The sequence below is a fragment of the Arachis hypogaea genome, chromosome 20, assembly GCF_003086295.3.
Source record: "Arachis hypogaea cultivar Tifrunner chromosome 20, arahy.Tifrunner.gnm2.J5K5, whole genome shotgun sequence".
In the NCBI taxonomy this organism is placed as follows: domain Eukaryota; kingdom Viridiplantae; phylum Streptophyta; class Magnoliopsida; order Fabales; family Fabaceae; genus Arachis; species Arachis hypogaea.
In genome coordinates, this window is record NC_092055.1 from 16,082,630 (window position 1) to 16,110,116 (window position 27,487).

Sequence of the window (27,487 nt, forward strand, 5' to 3'; positions counted from 1 at the left end):
CCTATATAAAGAAAAAGTCCTAATATCACTACAGGACGCACGGAGATTAGCGGCGGTTTAATTGCCGAATTGCGGCGGTTTTAAACCGCCGCTAAACAGATTGTCAGCGAAATAGGAACCGCAAGGCATAAGGGCGCGGCAATTATACTTTGCGGCGGTTTCCAGCAACCGCTGGCATAACCGCAGCAAATCATGAATTTTGCGGCGATTGGTTTTGCGGCGGTTTATGACCGCCGCTATATCAGCCGCCAAATTTAAAACGGTCATTTATTCGCAGCGGTTTAAAACCGCCGCTAGTTGCTATATTGTTTTTTAGAGATGTTATTCGCGGTGCTTGAAAACCGCAGCTAGTCTGAATAATTTTATTTAATAATTTACTTTGCTTGATTTTACAAACCTGGATAATTTTTTTATATATTTGAATTTATCTAAACAATGTTATCGTTATTTAATTTTTTTAAACTTTTTATTTATATTTTATTAATTTTTTCTTTCATCCTTTTTATTTAAATATTATTATACCTTTTTTTATATCTAAAATTCTGCACTATGGAAATATAGCTCATGAATATTTAACTGCGAAGCAAATTAACATATATATTTTAATAATCTCAATAGAGTATTTTAATAGTCACCCAAAAAGGTAAAGTTCTTGGCTAATAATTAATGCTGCATACTTAACATAAACTAAACATATACTGAAAGACAGAGTATCACATAAAGCCTAATCTCTATTTTCTGCCATGTCCGTCCAAACAATTCATCCGTGCAGCGATGTCCGGAGGCAGCTCCCCACAATGCTGTTGGACCAGATAACTCAGCACACTCTCTATTGCCTGCCTCTTCGTTTTCTCAGCTGCTAATTCATCCTCCATTGCTTTTTGCTTCAATTCTGCCGTTGTCACCTCCGCTTGTAGTTCACACAGCATCCTTTGGGTCTCTTCTACTTGAGCTCTATCCATAGGCGGCTGCGAATTCGGACGGAAGAGTTGACTTGGTGTCGGCCCGTGTCCTATCCCACGCACTCTACCCGGGTGCTCTTTACCGAGAGCTTGGGCAAGGGAATCATTTTGTGACAATAATCTTGTAGATTCATCCAGATGCTCAATCTCATGTATTTTTTCCTGCCAGCATAAATAAAATTACACAATCTCACTAGGCTAATAGCATTCTCAAGACATTCTAATAACTAAATCCAACATGATACAGCATAAATGATTAACTGTACTTACACCAATCTTCCGAGCTTCTTCATGTATATAACTTCCATCAGATCTTTTGTGCTTTAGGATAAATATTTCTCCTCTACCAACTTTCCTCCCTTGCTTTTCTGACTGTGACAATACAAACTATGCCATGAATATTACTTCTTTAGAGTTTTCCAATAATTCTATGTTGTTTTACTATATAAATAAATCAACACTAAATGCCAGTTATACTTGACTACAAATTTATATTACCTCTTCTTCTCTTGCCCTAGCCAAGCTTTTAGAACCGCCAGTGTGCGTGTAAAGTTGCTTCTTTCGATTCAGCCTGTTTTGCTTGCACTTCGCCTATTAAAAATCAACAATATGCTGCTGTTCACTAAAGTAATAAATATAACTATGTAGCATATATGTATCCTACGTTGCAATAGACTCAAAATCAGGAGGCAATAAGCATGAAAGTGTGGAAATTGAATAAACTGTACGTAGTCTTAACATAAGTATTGCTGTACCAAGAACAATAGGTATATGCATGCGGGCCCTATTTACATATAAGAAGCTAACAATGTTATTGTATTTCTAATATGCAAATACAACCCCTATAAAAAAAGCTTTACCAGGCATCTGTGACATAGCCCAATAACAATTATAATATTGCATAAATTATAATAATAGGGGTACTCACATTAAAACAAAAGTCCTATACGGTAACATACAAACAACAAGGTTGGACTAATGAAATGTGGTGTACATCAATCTCATCATCATGGAAGTTTATATTATGATTTTAGCCAAACATTCTTACTGGACCGTGACATGTGCTGAGTATATATGTTTATATTAAATTTAATTACACATGTATATTAAATAACAGGGTTCAAATTCAAATCAATTGTAATAAAAATTATTTTTATATATCAGATCATATCAAAAAATGATCAAAATTGCATGTTCAGACTTGAAAGGATTTCATTATTTAAATAATTACATATATTAGATCAGATTTTGGATCAATAGTTATTAGAATTGAACCGCTTAAATCACTCAATCAGATTGAATATGTGTGTTACAGATTGAATTGGCCTGATCATAACTAAATTAATAGGGTACCTTTGTTCCAGGATCATTACGATAGTCAATGAACCACCTCCAGTGCTCTCTAGGAATTCCCTCCGGGCGCTTCTCAAGATTCTGCTCAAGTGTCCATAATGGTTTGTAATGCGAGTTATACAGCCTCCCCCTTGTGTCCTTCCAGGACTTTCCCATTTGCTGTAAAAGTGTTTTCTTGATTATTCCATTGCTATCCTAAAAGTGGAACATCTCCTGCGACGACAATGTTCAGCTATAAGTAGTTGCAAGTTCTAAGGTTAGATATTATTAAACAACGCCGAAAGTCATTACCTTTATGCAATCATCATAAACTCTATCTTTGCCCCGGACCTTTGCCCAACTCTTTTCACAGATAGAAAATTTGCTGTAATCAGAACCCAGTGCTCCTAGAATGCCACTCAACAGGCCAGCTCCATCTCCGACTGCTTGCAGTTCTTCATTGAACATCAGTATGATCTTGCTACCATTAAGAGACCGCTCCATAGCCTCTCTCACACTCATTTTAGCTGGCTTGACAATTCCTTCAGAATCTATAAAAAAAATTAAAAAAATGGTATTTACGTGTTCAACTTGCCCAACATGTAAGCCATACATACACATATCATTAGCTAAGCAATTAAAAAGTTTAATGGTTCAACACCGATTACCAATGAGATCAACATTCCAAAACTCAGTGGTCTTTCGTCCTTTGCGCTTTTCAGCATCAGAATTCTCTAGAATCCTTTCAATTTGTTCCTCAGACGAATCTACCTCTTGCGCCTCCCGGTCAATGTCTTCATTGCACGGTTCCGTCACTTGTGAACCGCTAGCGGCATGTGTCCCAGGTCTTGGTTCGCTCCTGGGTGGACGAAAGGGTTGCAGAATAGCCCCACTGGAGACACCACCATTACTGGGGGGTGGAGGGATGAGCCAGTCATCGTCATCGGATGGTGGAGACACAGGAGGTGCAGCTGTAGGCTGCTGACGTGGTGGCGACACTCTTGCGTTTTTCTTGAAACGAGCTTTCTTGGGCATCTTAAAATCCTAATGTAAACACATGTAGCATACCAACATAAATTTTTATCTCATTTTAAAATTATCTACCTCAACAGGCTGGTAAAGGAACCATCGCGTCTTAGGCTAATAGCATTACGCCCAATATATATACCCGTATATATACGTACATATATTAATTACATTAATATAATCTCTTTTTCCAAATGATCCAGCCATTGCATAAATAAATTACTAGTTTTCTTAATTCTATTGGGACAATGAAACCCAGTACACATAGCATAAATAAATTACTAGTTTTCTTAATTCTTGAATTGTATAAGCCAGGTCCAGTACATTAGATTATTAATTACAATTATTAATATTCCTATTTATTACAGGTGTACTCATTACAGATATTTTTAACTAAGAAACTATACTTAAAATTAACTGCCATCATTAATATTCAGCAAAAGAATTAAATAACGTAAATTTCCATAAAGTTATTATTCACTCTTTGCATTAGCACCACTTACTCCATTAGAATGACCATTACCATTACGATTTTTTAGTCATGAAAATAGGCCTAAAATGTGAAAAATTAAATTAGAAATAAGATCAAACTAACAAAGGCTAATTATTTAACCCCTTTTTATAATGACATTGAAGATATGAACATGCAATCCCCCCTCCCCCCAAAACCAATTATAATTTATCTGTGAATATTCGTACCCACATAGAAGGGGAGGTAGTGGTAAGTTGAAAAAAATTAAATACAATGGACTGGTTGCATGCGAATAGAAAGGGTCAGAATCTCAACGATCATAAGGACTGATCCACTATTAGGCACATAAGTATTAGCATGATAGAGGTGGAAGTTGTTACCTTAACGAGGACGACAACCGTGTGGAAGACGAGTTGACTGACGGTACCGTGAGGGAGCTAAGGGCGCAACAATGCCGACTATGCTGCTCTGATCCGACGACTTGGGTAGTGAAAATAAGGATTCAGTTAGCGTGGGAGTGGGGTTGAGGAGTGGCTAGCTATTTAAATATTTAGAATAAGTGGGGTTGAGGAGTGACTAGGTATTTAAATATTTAGAATAAGTGTGGGCCTTGAGATATGGAAAGAATGAGATCCTCCGGATATGGGTCAAAGATAGTATAATACTATACTAGTATATTCAAACCAGTTTGACTAGTTATAAAAAAAAGGAATGAATGGATTCAATTATAATACTACTACTCCAATTTCAGTGGTTTCATAATAATAATATATTAATGGTATTCTTTCTTTGGTTATTCAAGAAAAAAATATATAAAATAAATAGCTAGAATGATGCTATTGGGAACTCCAAAATAAAAGGTTGTAACATTTATCTGTGGATTTATCTATCTATGAAAAAATAGAGCTGTGTTTGGTTTCAAAATGGGCCCAACCAAAATGGAAAGTTATCAATGTGCCTAAGTTATAGTATTGCTATCAGTATGATTTATTTACCTTTGATCCACGAAAGAGATAATGATTCATTTTCTATCCTCTTTAAGTGCGTGTGTTGAGGAAGCAGGAGGCACTAACACATACTTGATTCATTTTCCATGGCATAATTCGATATATTGGGGGATGAGACCCCTTAAACTGCTTATTTGAATTATGTAAGTGAATATTGGAATTCAAATCTAAAAATGAAATTCTACACCTAATATTTGTTGTGAAAACAATTTTCAACATGTAAAATTCATTATTGCCGGATGGTATATAGTCTAATTATGTTAAATATTCAAATCAATTACTCAACACACTTATGTTATATAACTGCTACAAATTTTTAAATGGTTCTCTTTGAATAGCTGGCTCAAATAAGCCAAAAAATTCATAATGATAGACAGAGTAATAATGAACTACAAAATAAATTATCACGTTAGTTAAATTTCTTTGTATAATAATCTTTAAATAAATATTTAAAACATGGTATCACCAAAATCCGTGTCTTCATCTAAATGACATGTGCACAGCCTTGAAAAAAAAAGAATGAGGAGGGAATCTTCAAGATAGTGGTAGAAATAACATCCAAGACATAACAGGCCCTTAGGGAAATAGACACTGAGAAATATCATTCGACAAGACACCATCACAAGAATACAAACTAGAGATGAATCATAGTCTCTCGTTCTCGTCTGGTATCTTATTGAGGTCATAATCTCTCAAACAAGCCTTTTGACCGGTCGAAGCAACCTCATCAGAACTCTTGCTGGGCAGTAGTTCTTCTTCCATTGAGTCTTGAACTATCTCCCCTATGTCGTCTGTGTCCTCTTGAAGCTTCTCTTCAGATAGTCCTGAAAGATAGAGCATAACAAACCGATTGGAATAAGATTACACATTTTATAGAGAACAGGGTCAGGTTACTATATTATGCAAGGCTTGTTTGACTTACGTTCCCAGAGTTTAGTAAGTTGTCTTTCTATGAAAATGAATTCCTGTTTGGATGCAATATCCAGTTCAACCAGGAGATTGTTCTCGCATCGGGCCTATATCAGAACAAAGTGATATTCAAAACAATGGGGCAATCCAAGAGCTAGGGAGACAGTGCCTATGAAATCTGAACTATGGTAACAATTCTCAAAGTTGCTAGAAAGAAGTAGACAAGAAACAAAGATTTTGCATCTAAATGATTCCCCATTTTCACAACACACCAGCATAAACTCAGACCATTGACATCATTAGTACAATTTGGCAATTCAAGTGATAGGAAGGAGCAATAAAAAATGTGATTCGTGTAATTGAATGAGCAAGAGAGCCTGATCGATATGCCAGAACTCCAAAAGAATGCAAATCAGCAAGTATGACCAAGAAGGAGACAAGAAAAACAGATTTCTATTTAAATAATGAGTTTTTTGAAAAGAGTCAATTAATAGCATGACAGCACAAAACAGCTGTTGATCAACCTGTTCTGTTGTATTTTTTTAGAAATTTACCGTTTTGACAACGCACAAGCCTAGATCCAGAAAAGATTGTTGTACCTGAGAAAGCAGTGGTGAAGAAAAGAATTGATGGCATATGTCTAAATATCACATATAAATATAATATAAGTGGTTCCATCTGGGCAAATCATAGATTTAATGTGTAAACTGACTTTTTACCTTCACCTCCGCTAATATCCTATGCGAATGTCTCATATCTGTAGTTGTAAAGAATTCGAAGCCAAATTTCTTCCGGTACTTTGCTCCGAGTTGATTCAAATCCTACAACATTACAGGTCATACAAATCATAAGATATTTTGCTTTGTATTATGTTTACAAGATACTAAATCCACTCAAATAGTTGTCGCCGGTAGACGATGTAAAAGGACTCATGAGCGGTGGGCCAGGTTGACCACGTACCGATATTAGTTCAGTAGGCCCTCTACTAATAGCAACTCCTATGTGCCTGTGTGCGGAGAATGCATCCAACCATGATCTAATAGGCGAATTGTTGAACCATAACTCCCGAGCGAAAGAAGTTGCGTGCTCAAGGGAAGAGAACGGAGATGCCTCTTGCATCGAGTGGATGAAGTGAAAGCTGCTTGCACACATAAAGAGCTCGTTCTCCTCCAATTTCCCTGTTAGGTCCCAACACATAAAAGTTGAGCAAGAGAACTCTAAGTATAAGGGTCAAGGATATCAATTTTGAAGGTACAAACCCATAAAAAAAAACCAAAATTAAATAAAAAACAATTAAATAACTCTCTTTATATTGGTGTGCACGTCATATATTGCAAGCCAAATTTATCTATAAATCAGCAGCCTCTTCTCCGGTATCAATGGCGTCAGTCGTGGGTTCTTCCAAGTCGCCATCTTTGGTCAACGAAATACCGTCAACATCATGCTTAGACAAATCAGTCGGATTTGGTTGGAGGGAAAGTTCGACCTCACAGTGTTCATTGTATTCACCCATGTCAAACAAATCTCTCGGCTTCACATGGATTACTACACTCCAGTCCTTATCGACTTCATCGTCCACATAGTATACTAGGCGAGCCTCGGATGCGAGAATGTATGGCTCGTCATCTTCACGATCACCAGTGTGTATCGGATTACTAAAGTTGACACAGGTGTGGCCCAAAATGTCTTGTTTTATGCCTCTACCAGACGTGGTGTCTACCCATATGCATCTAAACAAGGCCACGGAAAACTGACCACTGTAATTCAGCTCAATGATGTCTACCAATCTTCCGTAATACACGACGCCACCAACAGCCATGTTACTGTCACGAGCGCTTGCATAACTTCTAGTGTCAGAAGTGACACAAACCCCGCTATTTTGGGTTCTCATTCCATCCTCTCTTGATAGGGTCCTAAACCTGAATCCATTGACATTGTACGCCGTAAAGCGCCTTGCCTGAATATTGGGGCCACATGCGAGCCACTGCATTTCTCTCGGGTGCATAGTACTTCCCAATGGTATCTACCAATGAAATATACTTTTTTTTTAGTTAAGTAAAAGAAGGCAAGATACCATCGAAACTAAAAATGGATTAGCCATGCAGAAGATTTACCTCATGCTTGAACCACTCGGCGAATTCTCTGTGGACAACCTTGTCAATGTAGGCTTCATTTCTTTTCCCAATACTTCGTAGCTGTCTTTTTCTGCTAGCCCTAAACTCCCTGGACATACCACATGGATTTATTGTCAAATGGTTTAACAGATATTGCCTTGGGGTACATCATCGGCCGAGCTGAAATAACTACACTTACTCTAAGAAATTCTCCACTGCTGTGCAATTAACCAATACGTGACGATGTGCTTGGAGTCTCTCGGTTGGTGAAAGATTCATACATGCTGAAGCCCCCACCGCTTTGCCAATCGATGGGAACATGCTTGTAACGGTAACAGTCACATCTTCGCTCGGTCGATCATCAACACGTAATGGTCGATTGATCCTGCTCTCAACATTATCCAGGTATCGTGAACAGAAAGTGAGAATCTCATCGGATAAGTAGCCCTCGGCAATCGATCCTTCCGGTGCTGCCCTATTACGCACGTACTGCTTGAGACGACATAGGTACCTTTACCAGCAAGATATGGATGTTAGGTTGTTCGCTTTCAATATAATTGCATTGTAAAATTAGTCATTTAGTTACCTTTCAATTGGATACATCCACCTATAATGCACCGGGCCCCCTAGGCGTACCTCTTCAACCAAATGCACGGTTAGGTGTACCATGACTGTGAAGAAAGATGGTGGAAAAATTATCTCCAGTTGACAAAGAGTGATGACAACATGTTCCTGTAGGAGAGGAAGTTGTTGAGGGTCTATAGATTTACTGCATAGTCGTCGAAAGAAAGTTGAGAAATCAGCCAAGACGACTGCCACTGGGGCTTCCAATACATTCCTTATAGCAATTGGGAGAAGATGTTCCATAAGCGTGTGGTTGTCGTGACTTTTCAAGCCGGATAGTTTTCGCTGCTGTAGGTCAACACAGCGAGATATGTTGCTCGAATGGCCATCTGGGAAGACCACGTTCTTTAAATTCCTAAGAAAGACGTCTTTCTGTGAATTCGACATGGAGAATATTGCAGTGGGATACTTTCCATCTTCTCGAGGCCAGAGTTCATGCCTAATTCCCATCAGTTGGAGGTCTTTTCGAGCTTTGAGGTTGTCCTTGGATTTACCACTGTCGTTCAGTATCGTGTTCAGTATGTTGTCACACACATTTTTCTCTATGTGCATCACGTCCAGATTGTGACGCAATAAATTATATTCCCAATACGGTAGTTCAAAGAATATACTCCTCTTTTTCCAAAGAGATTCATCTTGTAATGCAACCTGTTGTCCGCGTGCTCTTCTACCGATAACCGTTTGCCTCTTGCCATGCTTGGCATGCACATTATCCAACTGTCTCAAAATATCTCCACCCGAACATGTTACGGGGGGACGTCTGACCTCTACATTGCCATCAAATCTGACCCGGTCCTGCCGAAATCTGTGACCTTGACTCAGAAATCGCCGATGACCCATGAAACACCATTTCTGACTGAAGGTGAGTCGTTTAGGCTCAGCATCTAAGTTGCACGTAGGACAAGCTCTCCCACCGTACGTATTCCACCCAGATAAGTTGCCCAACCCTGAAAAATCACTGATTGTCCACATCAACGCAGCATGCATCTTGAATGTTTTTTTCTCGCTAGCGTCGTACGTATCAACACCACCCCACAACTGCTTCAACTCATCTATCAAGGGCTGTAGGTAGACATCTATGTCATTACCAGGCATCTTGGGACCGGGAATAATCATAGACAGCAAGAAAGAGCTGGGTTTCATACAAATTCATGGGGGTAGGTTGTAGGGGATCAGGATCACGGGCCAGATCGAGTACCTTGAGCTGAGATTTCCGAAGGGGTTGAAGCCATCGCTAGCCAAGGCTAAGCGAACGTTGCGCGGATCACCACTGAAGTCAGTATATCTTCTATCAAATGCCTTCCATGCCTCTCCGTCCCTTGGATGTCTCAAAAAACCATCTGAGTTAGAACCTTTCTTATGCCACAACATGTCAGTCGATGTCTTACTAGACATGAACATCCGCTGCAGTCGTGGAATAAGGGGAAAGTAACGAAGAACCTTCGCCGCCTGGGGCTTCCTATTCTTCTTAACAACTACATTGATCCAGACAATGGAATTCCTCCTAGTCTTTTGCTTCCACCTCGACGTCCCACATTCCTTGCACCTAGATAGTTCTTGGTCGCTGCCTTGATATAGCATGCAGTCATTCGGACATGCATCTATCTTCTTGTACGCAATGCCGAGCTTTCGTATGGTCCTCTTCGCATCGTGGAGTGAGGCCGGAATCTTTGCATGCTCAAAGGCCTCACCTAGTAGCTCTAGTATCATTCCGAAAGCCTTGTCGCTCACTCCGCACAGGCACTTTATATGGTATAGCCTCACCAAGAATGCCAGCTTTGAGAATTTTGTGCATCCCGGATACAACTCCTGCTCTCCATCCTGAAGCAGCTCATCAAAATTACGGGCCGCTTGACTAGGTTCACTGTACAGATACGGCAACTCTTCGGCGTCCCCTCCAGAATCCATGTTGCCTGATTCTTCTTCATTGGGAATGAAACCTGGCAGGTTGAATGCCTCATGAAGCATGTCGCGCATTGGATCTTGGCAGACGCTATCCGGGTCAGCTTCTTGTGTCTCAGTAGATCTCTCTCCTACGCGTCTCTCGCCGTGATGTAACCAAAAGGTATACTTAGCAGGAAACGGTCTTAACAGCAGATGATCGTAGGCATCCTCTCTAGATTGGAAAATCCGAAACCCACACGAAGGACATGGACAATGTATCATCCCATCGGATGATGCATTCGCAAATGCGAAGTCCAAAAATTTGTCCAAGCCAGCCCTATAATCGATACTACCTCGAGGCTTCGAGATCCAACTCTTGTCTATATCTACTTTAACGATATCGTATAAACGAATGATAAGTAATCCGAAGGCATAAATTAAATTTATCACAGTTATTTAATGGGAGAGTAACACCATATTTTAATTCAATAAGTAATCCCATAGAGAGAATGGGAGCATAACTTGGGAATGAAACAGAGATAAAGGTACTTGTATTCGGGATAATAGATAGCATATAAATGGTAGATGGAAGGTTGCTTACTCATGTTCTAATTCTGCACTGGTAAAAAAGTACTGGAAGAAAGAATTTCTGGTTCCAAAGCGAAAAATTGAAATGGAAAAGAAGAGCTTCCTTTATAAAAAAAAAAAAGAGAAGGAGGGGGGGAACAGAAGTTAGAGTGTAAAAATACAAAAAACAAAAAATATAAATAACAGAAAAAATTGAACAAAAAAATACTGCACTATCGTCTTCCTGAAACGTCATTAGCTAGTCTAAACAATTTAAAATAGTTAGTATTAACTTCCAGCCATTGTTTCCCATCTTCCATATTGCCTTTTCATATTGCGGTATCCTTGTTTATTAGATGTTCAGGAATACACCCTTGCTAATTAAACTTCTCTATTATGAAATATAAGTTAATATATAGTAAGTTAACTTCACGGCATAGTTGGAAAATCATATATCTATCCTCAACACAACTCACACTGCTTGATTATAAATAAATAAAACTAAATATAAACCACTAAGCTAGCTGAATGTTACAGAGTGTAACTTATTAACAGCATAAGAAGTTCCGTTGGATAAGAATAATCACCAGCCAAGATAAACATAAATACATGTACAATCAAAGAATATTGCCAAGAATCAGACTTTAGGAGAGTTGATGATTGACATGACGCAATCACACATTGCTAGGATTTCTATTCATTCCCAATAAGCAAACCAAGCTATAGTACAACATAGAAAGTGGAAATCCTAAAGCCAATTTATTATCAGATGAATCAGGAAGTATGAGGCAGGGGAAGAAAATGATGTAATTTTCTATTAATAATGTACCTGCGTCCTCTTTCGTGCACTCACGCAGGAGGGATTCCAAGTGTTCTCTTCGGTCCTCAACAGAAGCTTTGAATCGTTCTTCAACAGTCTTGACCTTTTTATACCAAATGCGGAATTAGATACCTTGGTAAACATGACAAGTTGGCATAATATATTACTTGAGTTCTTTGCAAAGATAACAGTCCTACACATATCAAACTTTAGAACTGAAACTTTATCTTCACTTCATTTGGTGAGCTTCTCCATTTACCAATCTCAGTTTATATTGTGATTAACTTTTGTTATGTTAACACTAAACAGAATTCTTGCTTCCTGAATCTTGATTTGCAATAACTTATTAACCAGCCAGTGTTTCTTATTGGTCTAATCTTTACCATTCCATTAAATATGCAGCTGCTGCTCATCCAGCCATGCCAGTCTCGACGTTCATGCAATCTGACATGGCCAGTGTTAACCACCACCACCATGAGACAAACTCTTATATGACCAAGTCAATCATTAGAATGAATAAAAAAATAAATACACATTAATGGCATTCGACCAACATCTTAATTAAATTGACAGCAACTTATACATCTGATCTTCACTATCACCCCATGATTTAATTCTCTATTAAATAATTACTCATTCTTTGATCACACCATAATGTTGAAGGTTTAGGTGACACGTATTATAATAAATCATGTGAGGTTTTCTAATTAAAAGAAATAAGGAAGGGAAATTCTATAGAAACAGAACAATATATTGAAGTGGCGGAAAGAGAGTAAAATCACCTTAGAAATTATACAAAATCATAATATTGTACTGCATGTATGATTCACTTTTAGATTGCAAATTAAATGGGGGTTGGTTCTATGTTTGTTAATGCACGAGTTTGGAATTGGAAGACATATAAAAATGGTTGGAATAGAAGTTCACTTTCTTGAGTTTGTAGTTTCAAATATGCAAGAGAACAAGACACTGCAGAAGATAATAGACAATGTGATTCTAAGAGTAGTTGCAACCGTGACAATGTTATTAGTGATTCTCTGAATGAACACGCAATACATACATCAAGTAGGCTGATTTGATGTCACAACCAATTATAGGAAAGAACCTTCTCAACTTATTAATTACTCTTGCTTTTCTTCACTTAAAATTTTCTGTTTTAATGCTTGATACTCTATGAAGTTTTGAACTAGATTTATAAATGGCCATTTTGTCAAATTGTTAACTTCAATGGCTAAACACTTTTACTGAGCAAAATACATTATACAGTAACCAGGACATAATTATGAATTAACAAGATTATCTATAATTATATGAACTTTACTGCGCTTGTACAAAAAAAAACAAAAAAGCAATAATAACAAGATTATTTTATGCTATAACCTCTCATCTACTGCATCAATTCTGCTGAACCCATTAGTCTTCTTAACCTTATGCAGTTTCATTATTTGAAATTCTATGGCACCAATGAACAGGTTTTTTATTGAATGCTAATTTGTGTAAAGTTCTTAATTAGTCCCACTAAATGAGCTTCGAATCGATAGAGTATATACTCAAATTCAAACCAATCTGTTATTTCATTGATATTTGATAACAGGATTCATTATTTTGGACTATAATTGTAGATATAATTGATAGAAATTATCTACTTCTAGTTTTAGGGCTCATACAACCTCATTAACATTAACAATTCATATGCGAGACAGAGCTAACAAGCAAAGAACAAACTAGAACCTTACAAGAAAAGAGGGGTTTTCTACATACCAGAATTGTAAACCACGATGCTGGTCGACGATGGATCCACCGGCAACGAGAAGCAAGATTCAGCCTGTAGTTGTGTTCTTTGTTTGAACGGCAGCAAGGATGGGCGCGGGGAGATGTGTTTCGTGCCTCTGCCCCTTATGTGTTCGCGCGATGAAGAGCTGAACTGCGGATCTGATTCCGGACAGGGTCGACGGCAGGAGGGAGAGGGCTGGATGGACATGCACGAGACTCCACGGTCACAGATTGGGCCACGGTAGATTAGGGAAGAGTTTCGCGCGCTCTGCTTTCTCCTTTGGCGGGTTTCTAAGATACTTGATTTTGGGTATAATGAGGCGCGGTTGGGTTAGAAAATCGGTTGGGGTTAGCAGCGGGCTTGGTGGGTTCGATGCAAAAGCAGAAGGAATTGGTGTCGGAAGGCTAATTTGGAGATGAATCGCAGCAATCCACCCTTAGTTGCTGCGTCTTGTGAAACCGCAGGAAATTCGGCGCAGGGAACCACCGCGTGTGTTGTAGTGTATTGGTATGTAAATTCTTAGTTGCTCTTTGCTGTAAGAGAGTGGTCTCATTTGAGAGAGAACATCAAACACTAGAGAGAAGAAAAGAGAAAAGAGAAAGTATTTTCGCATATACACAAAGTTGTCTTTATAAATGAGTTGTTGTAGATTTGTTAACCGTTGGGTCGAGCTCAAATTTGGACAGTGTGTTCTAAATACCTAGTTCTTTATTTTTACTGTTCGGATCTTCAATAAGAGGTCTATAGTTGGAGATATTGGCCACACAATAACGACTATATTTTTGTGGTATTTTATCTTCTTGGTTCTTGTTTTTATAAGCTTTGATGCTTGGATTATTTGGCTTGTCGTATGCATGTTTTGTGCAGAGATTTGTGACTCCTTTGTACTCTATTTTTATCATAGTGAAACAAATTTTCTGGTCTTGGTGACTCGTGATTTTTACTTCTCACGTTGAAGAGGTTTTTCATGTTAAAAAATCTTGGTGTGTTCTTGTCTCTATTTCTAATATTTTTTTGTGCTTTTTTCGCTGCAATTGGTGTATTATTGCTACTGTTATTTATTTATGAGTGGTTGTTATTTTTTCTTTAATTCTTGCAAGTAGAGTATTGTATATTTTTTTCTATAATTTGATATCAAAGCTCAATTTTAAAGATTTGGTTATAACTTGTTTGCAAGATGGAGGCAAATAATTCTATTAGGATGATAAGTTTGAATGGTATTAATTACCATCTATGAAAAAATAAAATGAAAGATTTGTTGTTTATAAAAAATCTATGAGTGCTTGCTACACTAAAACCAGAGTCTAAAACAGATGAAAAATGTGAGTTTGAACATCAAGTTTGTGATTTTATTAGGCGATGGGTGAATGATAATATTTATAATCATATTGCTAATGAGACTCATGCTAGGACTTTATGGAATCAAATTGAATCCTCATATCATATGCTTCCAAGTCCGGCAATAATAAATTGTACTTGTTGAATATGTTGATGAATTTTGAGATACAATGAATCAGTTACTAGTATTAGATCACTTGAATAAATTTCAAGGGGTTCTTGATCAGTTGTCAAGCTTGAGAATTAAGTTTGAAGATGAGGTTCAAGAATTGTGATTGCTAAATACCAAGGTTGTAAGAACCGAACCGATCAATAAATTAGTAAGGTGACTAGTTCAACGGTTTAGTGGTCCAATCGAAATTCAACCGGAGTTCAATCGGTTTAGTTAAATATTAAATAAAATTATTAAAAATTTAATATATAATTTTAAATATATAAATTCAACTATTTCTAAACTAATATAATTTAAAATTTTACAATTTTACATAATAGCTTGTTCATAATTTATCATTAAAAATTCACAAAATAAAATTTTTTTAATTAACTCCTAAGGTTTAATAAAATAATCAATAAAAAGATATTAATACTCATTACAGCAGATAAAAATTTAGAATCAAAAACAAAATTCAACAATATATTCTATTAATCAACTTATACAAAACTTATACATAGAGATTAACTTTACATTAATGAACAGCAATGAACTTACACCATGAAAAATACAAACTTATAAAAAGAAATGTTAACAAAGACTTCTAGTTAAGTAATCAGTAATAAAAAAAATTTAGAATCTAAAAATAAAGAATCTAAAAATAAAAAAATTAAACAAAGAATCCAAACTCAGCATTCAATAACCCCAACTCAAAACATAATCCCAACTTAGAATCTAGTACACAAACTTAGCTCAGAATCTTAGGAATTAAAACTAAAGAAGTAGTGGCTTACCAGAGACACAAATGTGAAAGGACAGTAACATAGTGAGCTCGAATAGAGAGTAAACTCGAAAGAGGATCAGTTCGCGACGACAAGGCTCTGAGAAGTGATTCCACAAAGAGAAAGGATGCGCTTGAAGGGGATCGAGAAACCGTTCGCGACCGAGCAGCTATTTGCGATGGCGATGGCGACGCCAAGACCTCCGATCAGTCTATCACGCGATGTAAGGAGATGAGAGGATCGAGAAGAGCGCCGACTTCCAGAGGCGACGGCGACACCCTCTAGCCGAGGAGAAGAGTTCGGCGACGATAAGGATGCTGAGCGCTACCATTAGCTACTGCTACTGAAGTTTGAATTTGGGACTTTCCTGCTTCTGATTTCTAAGGTTAAATGGGTTTAGGGTTAGGTTATTATTGGTTGAGAGAGAGAGAGAGAGAGCGGGGAATCTGTTCATTTATATATTTAAAAAAAAAACACTCCTAAAACGACATCATCTAGTAGTTAGGGCTGAACTAAAAACCGTAAAAAAAAAATTTGTCTGATTCAAATGGTTCACCAGTTAACCACCGATTCGACCAGTTTTTTTACTATCTTTTTGTTACGCAGTTTTTTACTTCAACTGATCCAGCTAGGAGGCCGGTTCTTGATTAACCCAGTTGAATCGACCGGTCTGATTTGATTTTCAGAACCATGCTAAATACTCTACCGGATTTTTGGGAGATATTTCGTATATCTCTTTCTAATTTTGCTCCAAATGGTAAAGTGATTATGCAACTTGTTAAAGATAACATTTTAAATGAAGAGATGAGAAGAAAGACGCAAATTTTTTTGTCACAATATGAAATGTTATTCACTGAAAACAGAGGGAGAAATTAGAGCAAAGGTCAAAAGAATAGAGGTAAAAGCAGGAGTAAATCCAAGTCAAGATACAAAAATGTTGAGTGTCATTACTGTCATAAAATGGGTCACGTCTAAAATATTATTTTGTTTGAAAAAAGGAGAACAAAAGTAAGCAAGAAAAGAAGAAAGATGGTGGTAATAATCGTGTATCTACTATTCAGATGATCTTATTATTGACATTGTTGATTATGAGAATAAGATCAATCTTGTTTCTGATGATGTGTTTAGATAGGTAATTGACAGTAGTGCCTTAATACATGTTATATCAAAGAAGGAGTTGTTCACTTCTTATACTCCAGAAAATTTTAGAGTGCTTAAGATGGATAATGATGGCTTGGCCAACGTGATCAGTATAGGAGATATTTGTCTTGAGACTAATATGAGAATGAAGTTGCTACTCAAAGATGTTAGACATGCTCCAGATATTCACTTGAATTTGGTTTCAGTTAAAAAATTTGATAATGAAGGCTTTATAAATACTTTCGGCTTTGGACAATGGAAGCAGACAACTTGGTGGTAGCTTGAAAAAAAAGGTACTTCAAATTTGTATAGGATGCATGCCATGATTGCAAAAAGTAGTGTGTATGCGATTGAAAATAAAAAAGTTTGTATCTTGTGGCATAGAAGACTTGGTCATATTAGTGAAAAAGAACTTAATTGTTTGGCTCGAAAGGATGTTCTTTCCAGTTTGAAGAATGCAAAGTTGGAGAAATGTTCTCATTTCATGGTTGGCAAACAAAGAAGATTATTCTTCAAGAAGCATCAACCTTCAAGAAAATCAAACTTCTTAGAATTTATGCACTCTGATATTTGTGGTCCTTTGAAGGTATAGTCTTTTAGTGGAGTTGTTTACTTTATTACTTTTATTGATGATCATTTAAGAAAACTTTGGACTTATGCTTTGAAGACAAAGAACCATGCTTTGAAAAAGTTCAAACAATTTCAAGCTTTGGTTGAGAAGTAGATAGATGAAAAGCTTAAATGTATTCACACTAACAATGGTGGTGAGTATTGTGTACCATTTGATGAGTATTGCAAGCAGCAAGACATTAGGCATGAAAGAACACCTCTTAAAACATCTGAGTTGAACAGTTTAGCAAAAACGATGAATAGAATACTGATTGAAAAAATTAGGTGTATGCTTACTGAAACTAAGCTATCTAAAGTCTTTTAGGGTGAAGTATTACTTACAGCGACTAATGTGATTAATTTGTGTCCTACAATTGCTTTGGACAATAATGTTTCAAATTATTTTTGGTCTTGGAAAGATGTCACGTATGATCACTTGAGAGTCTTTGGATGCAAAGTATTTGCTCATTATTTAAAAGGATGAGAAGTCCATGTTAGATGTGAAAATAAGGCAGTTCATTTTTATTGGGTTTGGTCAGGATGAGTTTGGTTATAAGCTTTATGATTCAGTTGAAAAGAAGCTTGTAAGAAGTCGTATATGGAGTTTATTGAAGACCATACCATTAAGAACATTGATAAGATAAAGAATAATCCATCACAAAAGAATTGTGATTTGACTGATGTAGATCCAGTTCAACCACCTCCTTCACCAGAACTTGTAGGAATCAAGCTCAGGATCATATGCAGCAAAATGAGCATTTAGTTCCTGATGATCAGCAGATGAGAGATCCACTTGAGGCTTCAGTTGATGATGATGTCGACAATCAACCTGAGTTACCTGAAAATCCACCATGTTTCCATCCTAGGAGGTCTACTAGAGAGTGATGACCTTCAATGAGGTATCCTCCTAATGAGTATGTGACATTTACTAATAGGTATGTGACTTTGACTGATGGGGAATGATGAGGGAAAATTGATTTCACACAAACTCACCGGCAAGTGTACCAGGTCACATCAAGTAGTAATAACTCACAAGAGTGAGGTCGATCCCACAGGGATTGATGGATCAAGCAACTTTAGTGAGGTGATTAGTCTAGTCAAGCTAATAGTGGTGAATTGGGTGAAATTGAAGCAGCAGAAAGTAAATTGCAGTGAATTTAAAGTGCAGAATGTAAATCATCAGAAGCTTAAAGAGCAAGAAAAATAAATTGCATCAAATGTAAAGGGAATTGGGTGCAGGAAAATTAAAGCAGTAAATCAGAACTCAGAACAATTGCAGAAGATTTAAATTGCATGAAAAGTAAATTCAGATCACAGCAAACTCAAATGTAAAGTTGTAGAAAGTAAATTTACAGAAGAAACTTATCAGAAACTGAAATTTGCATAAGCCAAATTGAATTCAACACTGAAATGTAGAAAGTGCAGAAAAATAAAAGTGTTTCAAGAGAGCCTTCTATTCTACTCCTACTCCTACTCCTACTCCTACTACTGCCTACTACTACTGCAGCCTACTCCAGCGCTCTACTTTCCTAACAGAACTAAAGCCTTTTTATAGGCATTTCTAAATTACAAATGAAATTAAAATTGAAAACAAATTACAACTCAAATGAAATTCCTATTCTAACTATTTCTTGTGCCTTTGAGTGATATCAATGGGCTCTGCTTGCTTTTAATTTTCGATGGGCTTTGAATCAGATTAATTGAGGCAGAGTTGCACTTCAAGGAGAACGGAGCATTTTCAAATTGAGTGCAGTGTTCATTTACCCATGCGTACGCGTCCTGCACGCCTATGCGTGCTTTTGCGTTTTCGCCTATCGACGCGTACGCGTCACTTACGCGTACGCGTGACCTTCAGATTTTGAGCTTGTGACGCGTACGCGTGCTATACGCGTGCGCGTCCATATCAGCGTTCACTTTGTGAATGTAGCGCTCGCTTTGACAACGCTGTCCCATGCGTACGCATCACCTACGCGAACGTATGGTCTTCTGAAATGCCACTTCACACGCTGCCGCTCAGCCCACGCTTGCGCGTCCTTCTTCAGATAAGTCACACCCACGCGTACGCGTTATGCACGCGTACGCGTCGATAGATGAACTTCCATTCCCAATTCAAATTTTGCTTGAAAACGCTCACTCATGCAACGTAGCGCTTTCTTTGCAAATGAGCGCTAATTACTTCCACGCGTACGCGTGGGTCTTCAAAATTTCTTTCCCGACGCGTGCGCGCCCTGTACGCATGCGCGTCGTAGCGTTTTCACGCCAAGAGCCTTTTCTTTGTTTAAATCATGGGCCACGCTTAAAAGCGTAGCCTAAGACTCCAAGCGTGCTCAAACTTCAAAAATATGTCCAGAATTCTTCCTTTGAGCTTATTTTGTACTTTCTGCTTTTTTTCCTTCATCTTTTCACCTATGATCAACCAAATAGATACATCAAAGCCTTGGCATAATCATCAAATCTTCCATCATTCATATTATCAACTAAATCTTGCTAGAAATCTAATAAAAATGCATAAAATTACCAATGTTTGATGAATCAAGACAAGCATGAAATTCTCACTCAAACACTTATTTTTTGCCTAAAAATGCATGAAAACCAAATAAAAATTAATGAAATAGGCTTGTGAAACTAACCTAAGATGACTTGTCATTAGGGGAGAACCTAAATGTTATGAGTAAGCTATGGAAGGTAATGACAATAAGAAATGGTTTGATGCAATGCAAGATGAAATGAAATTCTTGTATATAATCAAATATTTGAGCTTGTGAAGTTGCCAAAAGGGAAGAAAGCTTTGCAGAACAGGTGGATTTGTAGGTTGAAGCATGAAAAAAAATTCAGTCTCCAAGGTACAAGGCTAGAATGGTGGTCAAAGGCTACAGACAGAAAAGAAAATTGACTATAATGAAATATTTTAACTAGTTGTGAGAAGATCTTCTATTAGAACTTTTTTTAGTCTGGTTACAAGTCTTGATTTAGAGATAGAGTAGGTAGATGTGAAAACTACTTTCCTTCATGGTGATCTTAAGAATAAAATTTACATGGAATAACTTGAAGGTTTCATGGTAAAAGGAAAAAAGGATCATGTTTGCAAACTAAAGAAGAGTGTATATGGTTTGAAGCAAGCTCCGAGACAATGGTACAAGAAGTTTAAGTCTGTTATGGCAGAATAAGGCTACAAAAAGACTATTTCTGATAATTGTATATTTGTTAAATAGTTTGCTAGTAATGATTTTATTATCCTTTTGATATATATTGATAAAATACATATTGTTTGTCAAAATATTTCTAGGATTGACATGTTGAAGAAGCAACTTGCAATGTCATTTGTAATGAAGGACATTGGATCAGCAAAGAAGATTCTTGGTATAAGAATCAAGCATGATGAAAGGAGAAAAAACTTTGGTTGTCACAGGAGAAATGCATAGAGACGATGTTGCACAGGTTCCAAATGGAGAAAGCAAAGGTTGTTAGTACTCCTCTTGCTACACACTTCAAATTGAGTTGCAAGAAAAATCCATCAACTGAAGAAGAGATGAAAATACGAAAAAAGTTCCATATGCATCAGCCGTGAGTAGTTTAATGTATGCTATGGTGTGCACAAGACCGAATATAGCTCATGCTATTGATTGTGTTAGCCATTTTGTTTCAATCCCAGGAAGATAGCATTGAAATACTATAAAATGGATAATGAGATATCTTTGTGGTACTTCTAGCATGAAGTTGTGTTATGAAAGTGAGAAATCTATTCTAGTTGGTTATACTAATTCAGACATAGCAGGAGATATTAATTTTAGAAGGTCCATTTCAACCCTCTTGATCAATTTTTCAGGTGGAGCTGTGTCTTAGCAATCTAGATTGCAAAAATGTGTTACTTGTCTACTACAGAGGTTGAATTTATTACCATTATCGAAGCGTGAAAAGAGATGCTTTGGATGAAGAAATTTTTGAAGGAACTCATATTTGCTTAAGAGAGGTATGTGTTCTTTTGTGATAGTCACAGTGCTATATATCTTGGTAAAAATTCTACCTTTTATTCTCGATCCAAACATATTGATGTGAGGTATCATTAGATACGTGAGATTTTGGATGCTGAGTTGTTAGAACTTGAAAAGGTCGACATTAATGAGAAAGATTCTAATATGATGACCAATGCATTACTAAGGTGGAAGTTTGAAGCTTGTTGTTTAATTGCCACATTGGCGGTTACCTCCACATAGTTGTGAGGGGGAGATTTGTTGGGTTTTTGGGCTCCTTTCCTATGTGGAGAAAAATCTCAAATGTTAGTATCCAAATTCATGGTTGCTTTTTGCTGAGAGTGAAGTGGTTGAGGTGAGTTAGGATTGTAAGATAAAATTCTCATTTGAGAGAGAACACCAACCACTAGAGAGAAGAAAAGAGAGAAAATATTTTCGCACACACACAAAGTTATCTCTGTAAATTGGTCGTTGCAGATTTATTAACTGATGGATCAAGCTCAAATTTGGACAACGTGTTTCAGACACTTAGTTCTTCGTTTTCACATTTGGATCTCCAATATAAAGTCTATAATTAGAGATATTAGTCATGTAGTAGCAGTTCTGTTTTTGTGATATTTTTATCTTTTTTATTCTTGTTTTTCTGCAGTAATTTATGACTCTTTTATACTCTATCTTAATCATAGTGAAGTTATTTTTCTAATCTTGGTTGTCCGTAATTTTTGTTTTTCATATTGAAGGGGTTTTTAACGTTAAAAATTTTGGTATATTTTTATCTCTACTTATAATTTTTTTGTATTTTTTTAAGCTACTATTGCTTGTTTTCAAACAATTGTGTTTTATTCCTATTAAATTTAGTATACACCAAATACAGTTATTCTCTAATTATATTTCATTGATTGCTCTATCATCATTAAAATTCATTGTGTATCAGACTGGTCCATCTCTTCCATATTTAAGAACTCAATATAACCTACAATTTATCTCGATAAAATAGTACAACTTCGTGTTTTTCTCTTTTTGAGTAATATTCTAAATTTTTCTATAATAATGTTTGTGTGAAATAAATTAATTTTTAACAAAGAAAAATGATAAATTAGTTTCTAATTTTAAAAATTAAACAAATTTTATCTATAATAAAATAAAAAATAAATTAATATTTGATCTTTTAAAATTTCAAACAGTCTAATTGATTTGCTATATTATATTTTAGAAAACAAAAGACTAATTCAACATATATAAAAATTATTAGAGATTGATTTATCTTTCTATTTATTTGAGGTTAATTGATCTAATATTAAAAAAATATGAAAAACTTTTTTTTTGGGCGGGGGGGGGGGGGGGGGGGGGGTAATTGGGGATGAACATGAATAACATAAGATGAATAGATGTGCGGGAGGTAGGAGCAGTTTGCGGCATCTAATCAACAAAATCTAAAACGAAACCAACCAAACCAACCAAACAAATCAAATTCAAAACAAAACAACCTCTAAACCACAGCTTCCGCAATGACGCTAGAGTGCTATACCACGGCTTCTGTTTTTTATAGAAAAAATGTTGTTGAAAACTGAAAAGTAACATTTACACTACAAAAAAATAAATAAATAAATAAATAAATAATAAAAATAAAAATAAATAAATACCTAAATTTTTCAAAAATTTCAAATTAGGTCCTAAATTTAGTATATATTGTTTTACATATTTTTTAAAAAAATAATCAGTTATCAAAATATCAAACCTTGTAATAATAGAAGAATCATACTTTTCATAATAAAAAAGTTGTTACAACATATAATAAAAATAATTTTAAACACCAAATATATAGTTCTATACAATAACTTGTTGAGTCACCAAAAAAAAAAAATACAATAACTTATTAATAACTAATTTTTAGTATACATATAATATATTTGATAAATTATAATTCTTATTCCTTAGACCATAATTTGTATTGTATTGAAATAATAAAAAAGTATTATATAATATTATATATAACAACTTTTAAAATTATAAATAAACTTTTATAGATCATTTTAGCTCATCTATCTCTTTGATAATTCTAAAGTGTAACATCTTTTTTAAAATCTGAAATAATTCTCAATCATCATCAAGTCGAGTCTTTAGGACTTTAGATATTCTATCTTGAACCTGGTTTTTAGTATTAGACTTAGAGATAAACTTTTAGAACTTAATTAACAATGAATAAAATACGAAAAAATATTAGAATATACTAAATGAGAAATAAGAATATTTTTAATGTCTTAATAATAATCCACTTAAAGATACTTGATAAGAATTTTAAAATAATTTTTTTCGTTAAAAACTTAAAATTACAAAAAGTGCAAAAACCCATATTTTAATTTTAACAATAAAATAGCTGTTAACGTGAGTTTTATACTTTTATTCCTCGCATACAGAGATCTTAAGCCAACCTTTTTAGCCAGTGTAAACCAATCTTTATTGCATGCTGTTTGTTGTCCTTGTCCCCAAACTCCTCGTTGACTCCGCTTCGCCCCCATACTATTTATTCCCAACACACAATTCATTGATACCGCAGCTGCCTCTGCCCGCAGTAAAACCCCAAACATTTAATAATCACTCACCCAACCCCACCTTTAATTCTGGTAGTTTTCCGCTCATCTAACTCTACCCATATACACATGCATACTCTTCTTCCTCTCTCTCCATAAAATCCAACTCAACTCAACTCAACAAAACATAACACTTTCATTTCATCAATATGGAGTGCTGCATACTTAACCGCCTTAAAACCCAACCGCTCTGGTTCGCACTCTTTTTCGGCCTCGGCGCCCTCACCCTCCTCCGTTTCCTCTTCCTCTTCCTCAGATGGGCCTACGTCAACTTCCTCAGGCCCGCTAAGAATCTCAAGAAATACGGATCCTGGGCCCTAGTAACCGGCCCAACCGACGGAATCGGAAAAGCCTTCGCCTTCCAGCTGGCACGTAACGGCCTCAACCTCGTCCTTGTCGGCCGAAGCCCTGACAAGCTCGCTGATGTCTCCGCCGCCATCACCGCCAAGTTCCCCAAAATCGATGTCAGAACCGTCGTTGTCGACTTCGCCGGCGATCTCGACGACGGCATGAGGAGGATCCAAGATGCAATTGAAGGATTGGACGTTGGTGTTCTTATCAACAACGTTGGGGTTTCTTACCCTTACGCTAGATTCTTCCACGAAGTGGATGAGGGGCTTTTGAGGAATTTGATTAGGGTTAACATTGAAGGAACCACTAAGGTTACGCAGACGGTTATTCCTGGCATGCTGAAGAGGAAGAAGGGTGCCATTGTTAATATTGGTTCTGGTGCCGCCATTGTTATACCTTCGGATCCGCTTTACGCTGTTTACGCTGCTTCCAAAGCGTGAGTTTCTTTCCTTTTTTTTTTTTTCTTTTTTTTTTTAAGTCTTTTTTCCTGTTCTGTTTTTTATGTGCTAGACGTTAGTGTTTTAATTATTATTATTATTATTATTATTATTATTATTATTATTATTATTATGCTGTCACATTTTTTATGTGATATTTGGTTTTGTAACTTGTAACTTCCTTTGACTAGATTGGAATTTTAGTACCATAGTTGCTTCAGTAAATGCTTGTTTGAGAACCCTTAAGCATGGTCTCGAGAGACGAGAGTCGAGATCGAACCTTATGGATTGGTAAAATAAAAAGAAAATGAAAAAAATCCATTTGCAGAAGTAGTCCTACCATAATATGAATATTATATGTATTGTATGATATGTTAACTTATATGGGTTAAAAGGAGGTTTTTTATTGTCTTGGTGCAGGTACATTGATCAATTTTCCAGATCTTTGTATGTGGAGTACAAGAAGAGTGGAATTGATGTTCAGTGTCAGGTATTGAGTTCTTGTTTTTTAGTACGTTTTGATTTCTTGTTTGCTTGAAAGTGGTGTTCTTAGCCTAAACTGAATTCAATTCAATTTCATTATTGTACAAAATTGAAGCAAAAGATGGTTTGACTTCTTCCTTGTATAAACCATAGATGGAGAAAACTGAGAACTTCCTTCACTTGTATGTTATTTATTTATTGAGTTGAAATAACTGTGGCTATTAAAATTTGCTGCAAGCAGAGGACTTCATGTCATCTTGTGTTATGATTAATTCTGTTTAGTATTCGATCCTTGTGTGGAACTTGTTTTATGAAAAGATGACAAGAAAGCAGCAAATGTTAAACCATTTTAGCCACTGTTGGAACATTTTTGTTTCATAAATTTCTTTATTATTCACATGAAGTTGCTATGGTGCTCTGTTTTTGTCCTATGCTCTTAGAAATTGACATGTTGCATATGATTCCGTCGTCAATGGGATTTAGAAACTGGAAAACGTTGTCGACGATCGCGAATCTTATTAGGTTGATGCATAGTGCAATTCAATATTCTTGGATGCCTTTGTTATTTTCATCTTTTCCTTTCCCTCACTCCACCCTTTTTTTCTTGTTAACTTCTAAAAGTTGGAAACCTGTCTACCTAACTAATTTATTTATGAAATATTTCAGTTGACTCTCATATTGAAATGGGTTGGTTTGCTTTTACGGCTAAGATCTTTTCCTGTGAATTTTTTTCCATTTCTGATTTGAGATTTTTCTGATGCAGGTTCCATTATATGTGGCAACAAAGATGGCATCAATTAGAAGATCTTCATTCTTCGTCCCGTCAACTGATGGATATGCCAAAGCTGGTGTGAGATGGATAGGCTATGAACCTCGCTGCACACCATACTGGCCTCACACCATTCTCTGGGCCTTAGCATACTCATTGCCTGAGTCCATTGTTGATGCTTGGCGCCTGCGGTTTTGCCTCGGAATCCGAAAGAGGGGACAACAGAAAGATTCACAAAAGAAGAAGGAATAGAAAGAAGGGTATTGCTTCTTTTGTGGTGTGTAACCATAATAGATGCAACCCCATATATGCTAAAGTTCTAGTATCTTTAGATTCCAAGTGTCTTTTTTTATTTTCATCATGATGCTGCTAATAGTCCTTATGAGTTTCAAATGGCATGGTCTATTTTTTTTTTCCTTCCCCCATCTTTTGGCTGTGATGTTAAACTGATATATTGGTGGATGGCCAGACTCTTCTGTTGCGCTTTGTAAGAAGTCGTCTTTTTAGTTGAAGGCGAATTGGAAAATTTTGAAATTAACTATACAAATGATTAGGGACATAATAGGGGGATTAAATTTACTTGATTAAATTTAAGGGGATTAAATTTTGAACTGATATATTAGTGTTACTAATGTTAGTCAAAACCTGTCTTTCAAATCCATCCTTATATGAGTTATATATCGACGATAAATAGAGTACCTTCTGATTTCTGAATGTTGCGTGAACTATCCTGGTAGTTAAGGATGGGATTAGATAAAAGATAAGTGGGTGTTAAAATTTAAGCCTTTTTGATAAATGTGCTCTTTAAAATTGGCTCATCAACACTACTAAAGAGACAAAACCATCAGTGCCTCCAACTAGAAAACCTTAAAAAAAAGACATGCTCCAAGTGCCTCCAAGTTTAATCTTCTCCAACTGCCTCTAAGTTTATTCCCTGCGACATGGCCATTAGGATCGAAGCAGGAAGGATAGGAAGATACCCTTCAATGTTCAATCGATATTAACTTATTTGCTTCATTACTTGGCAAATCTTGATCGTTAGTCTTTCCAAGCCCAAGATATTCCAAAGTACAAAACGATGAGACCTAATTAGACTTTTAGTAAACTCTAAATGATTGGTAAAATGACGAAGTAATTCTATAATAACTCTTAAATTAAGGTAATAGGAGAACAGAACTGTTTTTTCACTCAGTTCTTCAACTATGCCACATCTCTCTTGATAGCTCTGTAATTCTCGCTCTTGTGTCACATTAGTGCTACCTACATAAATTCTACCCAATGGCCAAGATGGTAAGTGGCATCCCATAACATATGAAACGTATGCGACCCACGATACCCTATCTCCATCAAAGTTGACAATAACACACAGCCAAA

General features: G+C 36.3%; 2 protein-coding genes across 5 annotated transcripts; one reads left to right on the forward strand and one right to left on the reverse strand.

Moving 5' to 3' along the window:
- Window positions 1–605: 605 nt before the first annotated feature.
- LOC112784983 (uncharacterized) lies at window positions 606–13,811 on the reverse strand. 4 transcript variants are annotated; one of them, XM_072230302.1, is made up of 8 exons: window positions 13,479–13,811; window positions 11,727–11,820; window positions 2,963–3,338; window positions 2,607–2,845; window positions 2,316–2,528; window positions 1,461–1,553; window positions 1,233–1,334; window positions 606–1,124 (listed from the first exon to the last, which is right to left on the reverse strand). In XM_072230302.1, exons 3-5 carry the CDS (start codon window positions 3,327–3,329, stop codon window positions 2,511–2,513), a joined length of 624 nt encoding a protein of 207 aa, XP_072086403.1. In that variant the 5' UTR covers window positions 3,330–3,338; window positions 11,727–11,820; window positions 13,479–13,811; the 3' UTR covers window positions 606–1,124; window positions 1,233–1,334; window positions 1,461–1,553; window positions 2,316–2,510. The 4 variants fall into 4 exon arrangements, with proteins under 4 accessions (XP_072086403.1, XP_025684163.1, XP_025684164.1 ...); XM_025828378.2 differs by lacking the exon at window positions 13,479–13,811 and adding an exon at window positions 12,101–12,187; XM_025828379.3 differs by lacking the exons at window positions 11,727–11,820; window positions 13,479–13,811 and adding an exon at window positions 4,173–4,315.
- A 10,095-nt stretch (window positions 13,812–23,906) lies between these two features.
- LOC112782541 (very-long-chain 3-oxoacyl-CoA reductase 1) lies at window positions 23,907–26,728 on the forward strand. The gene is made up of 3 exons (XM_025824972.3): window positions 23,907–24,860; window positions 25,282–25,351; window positions 26,108–26,728. Exons 1-3 carry the CDS (start codon window positions 24,223–24,225, stop codon window positions 26,363–26,365), a joined length of 966 nt encoding a protein of 321 aa, XP_025680757.1. The 5' UTR covers window positions 23,907–24,222; the 3' UTR covers window positions 26,366–26,728.
- The last annotated feature ends 759 nt before the right edge of the window (window positions 26,729–27,487 follow it).

Bases quoted from the DNA above. Each gene is read 5' to 3' on its own strand.
- LOC112784983 (XM_025828377.3), bottom strand. From the start codon at position 2,471: ATGGGAAAGTCCTGGAAGGACACAAGGGGGAGGCTGTATAACTCGCAT. The intron at 1,554-2,315 runs GTACCCTATTAA...GATTTTTAATAG, and splicing joins GTAATGATCCTGGAACAAAG to GCGAAGTGCAAGCAAAACAG. The intron at 1,125-1,232 runs GTAAGTACAGTT...TTATGCTGGCAG, and splicing joins AAGAAGCTCGGAAGATTGGT to GAAAAAATACATGAGATTGA.
- LOC112782541 (XM_025824972.3), top strand. From the start codon at position 24,223: ATGGAGTGCTGCATACTTAACCGCCTTAAAACCCAACCGCTCTGGTTC. The intron at 24,861-25,281 runs GTGAGTTTCTTT...GTCTTGGTGCAG, and splicing joins GTTTACGCTGCTTCCAAAGC to GTACATTGATCAATTTTCCA. The intron at 25,352-26,107 runs GTATTGAGTTCT...TTTCTGATGCAG, and splicing joins GAATTGATGTTCAGTGTCAG to GTTCCATTATATGTGGCAAC.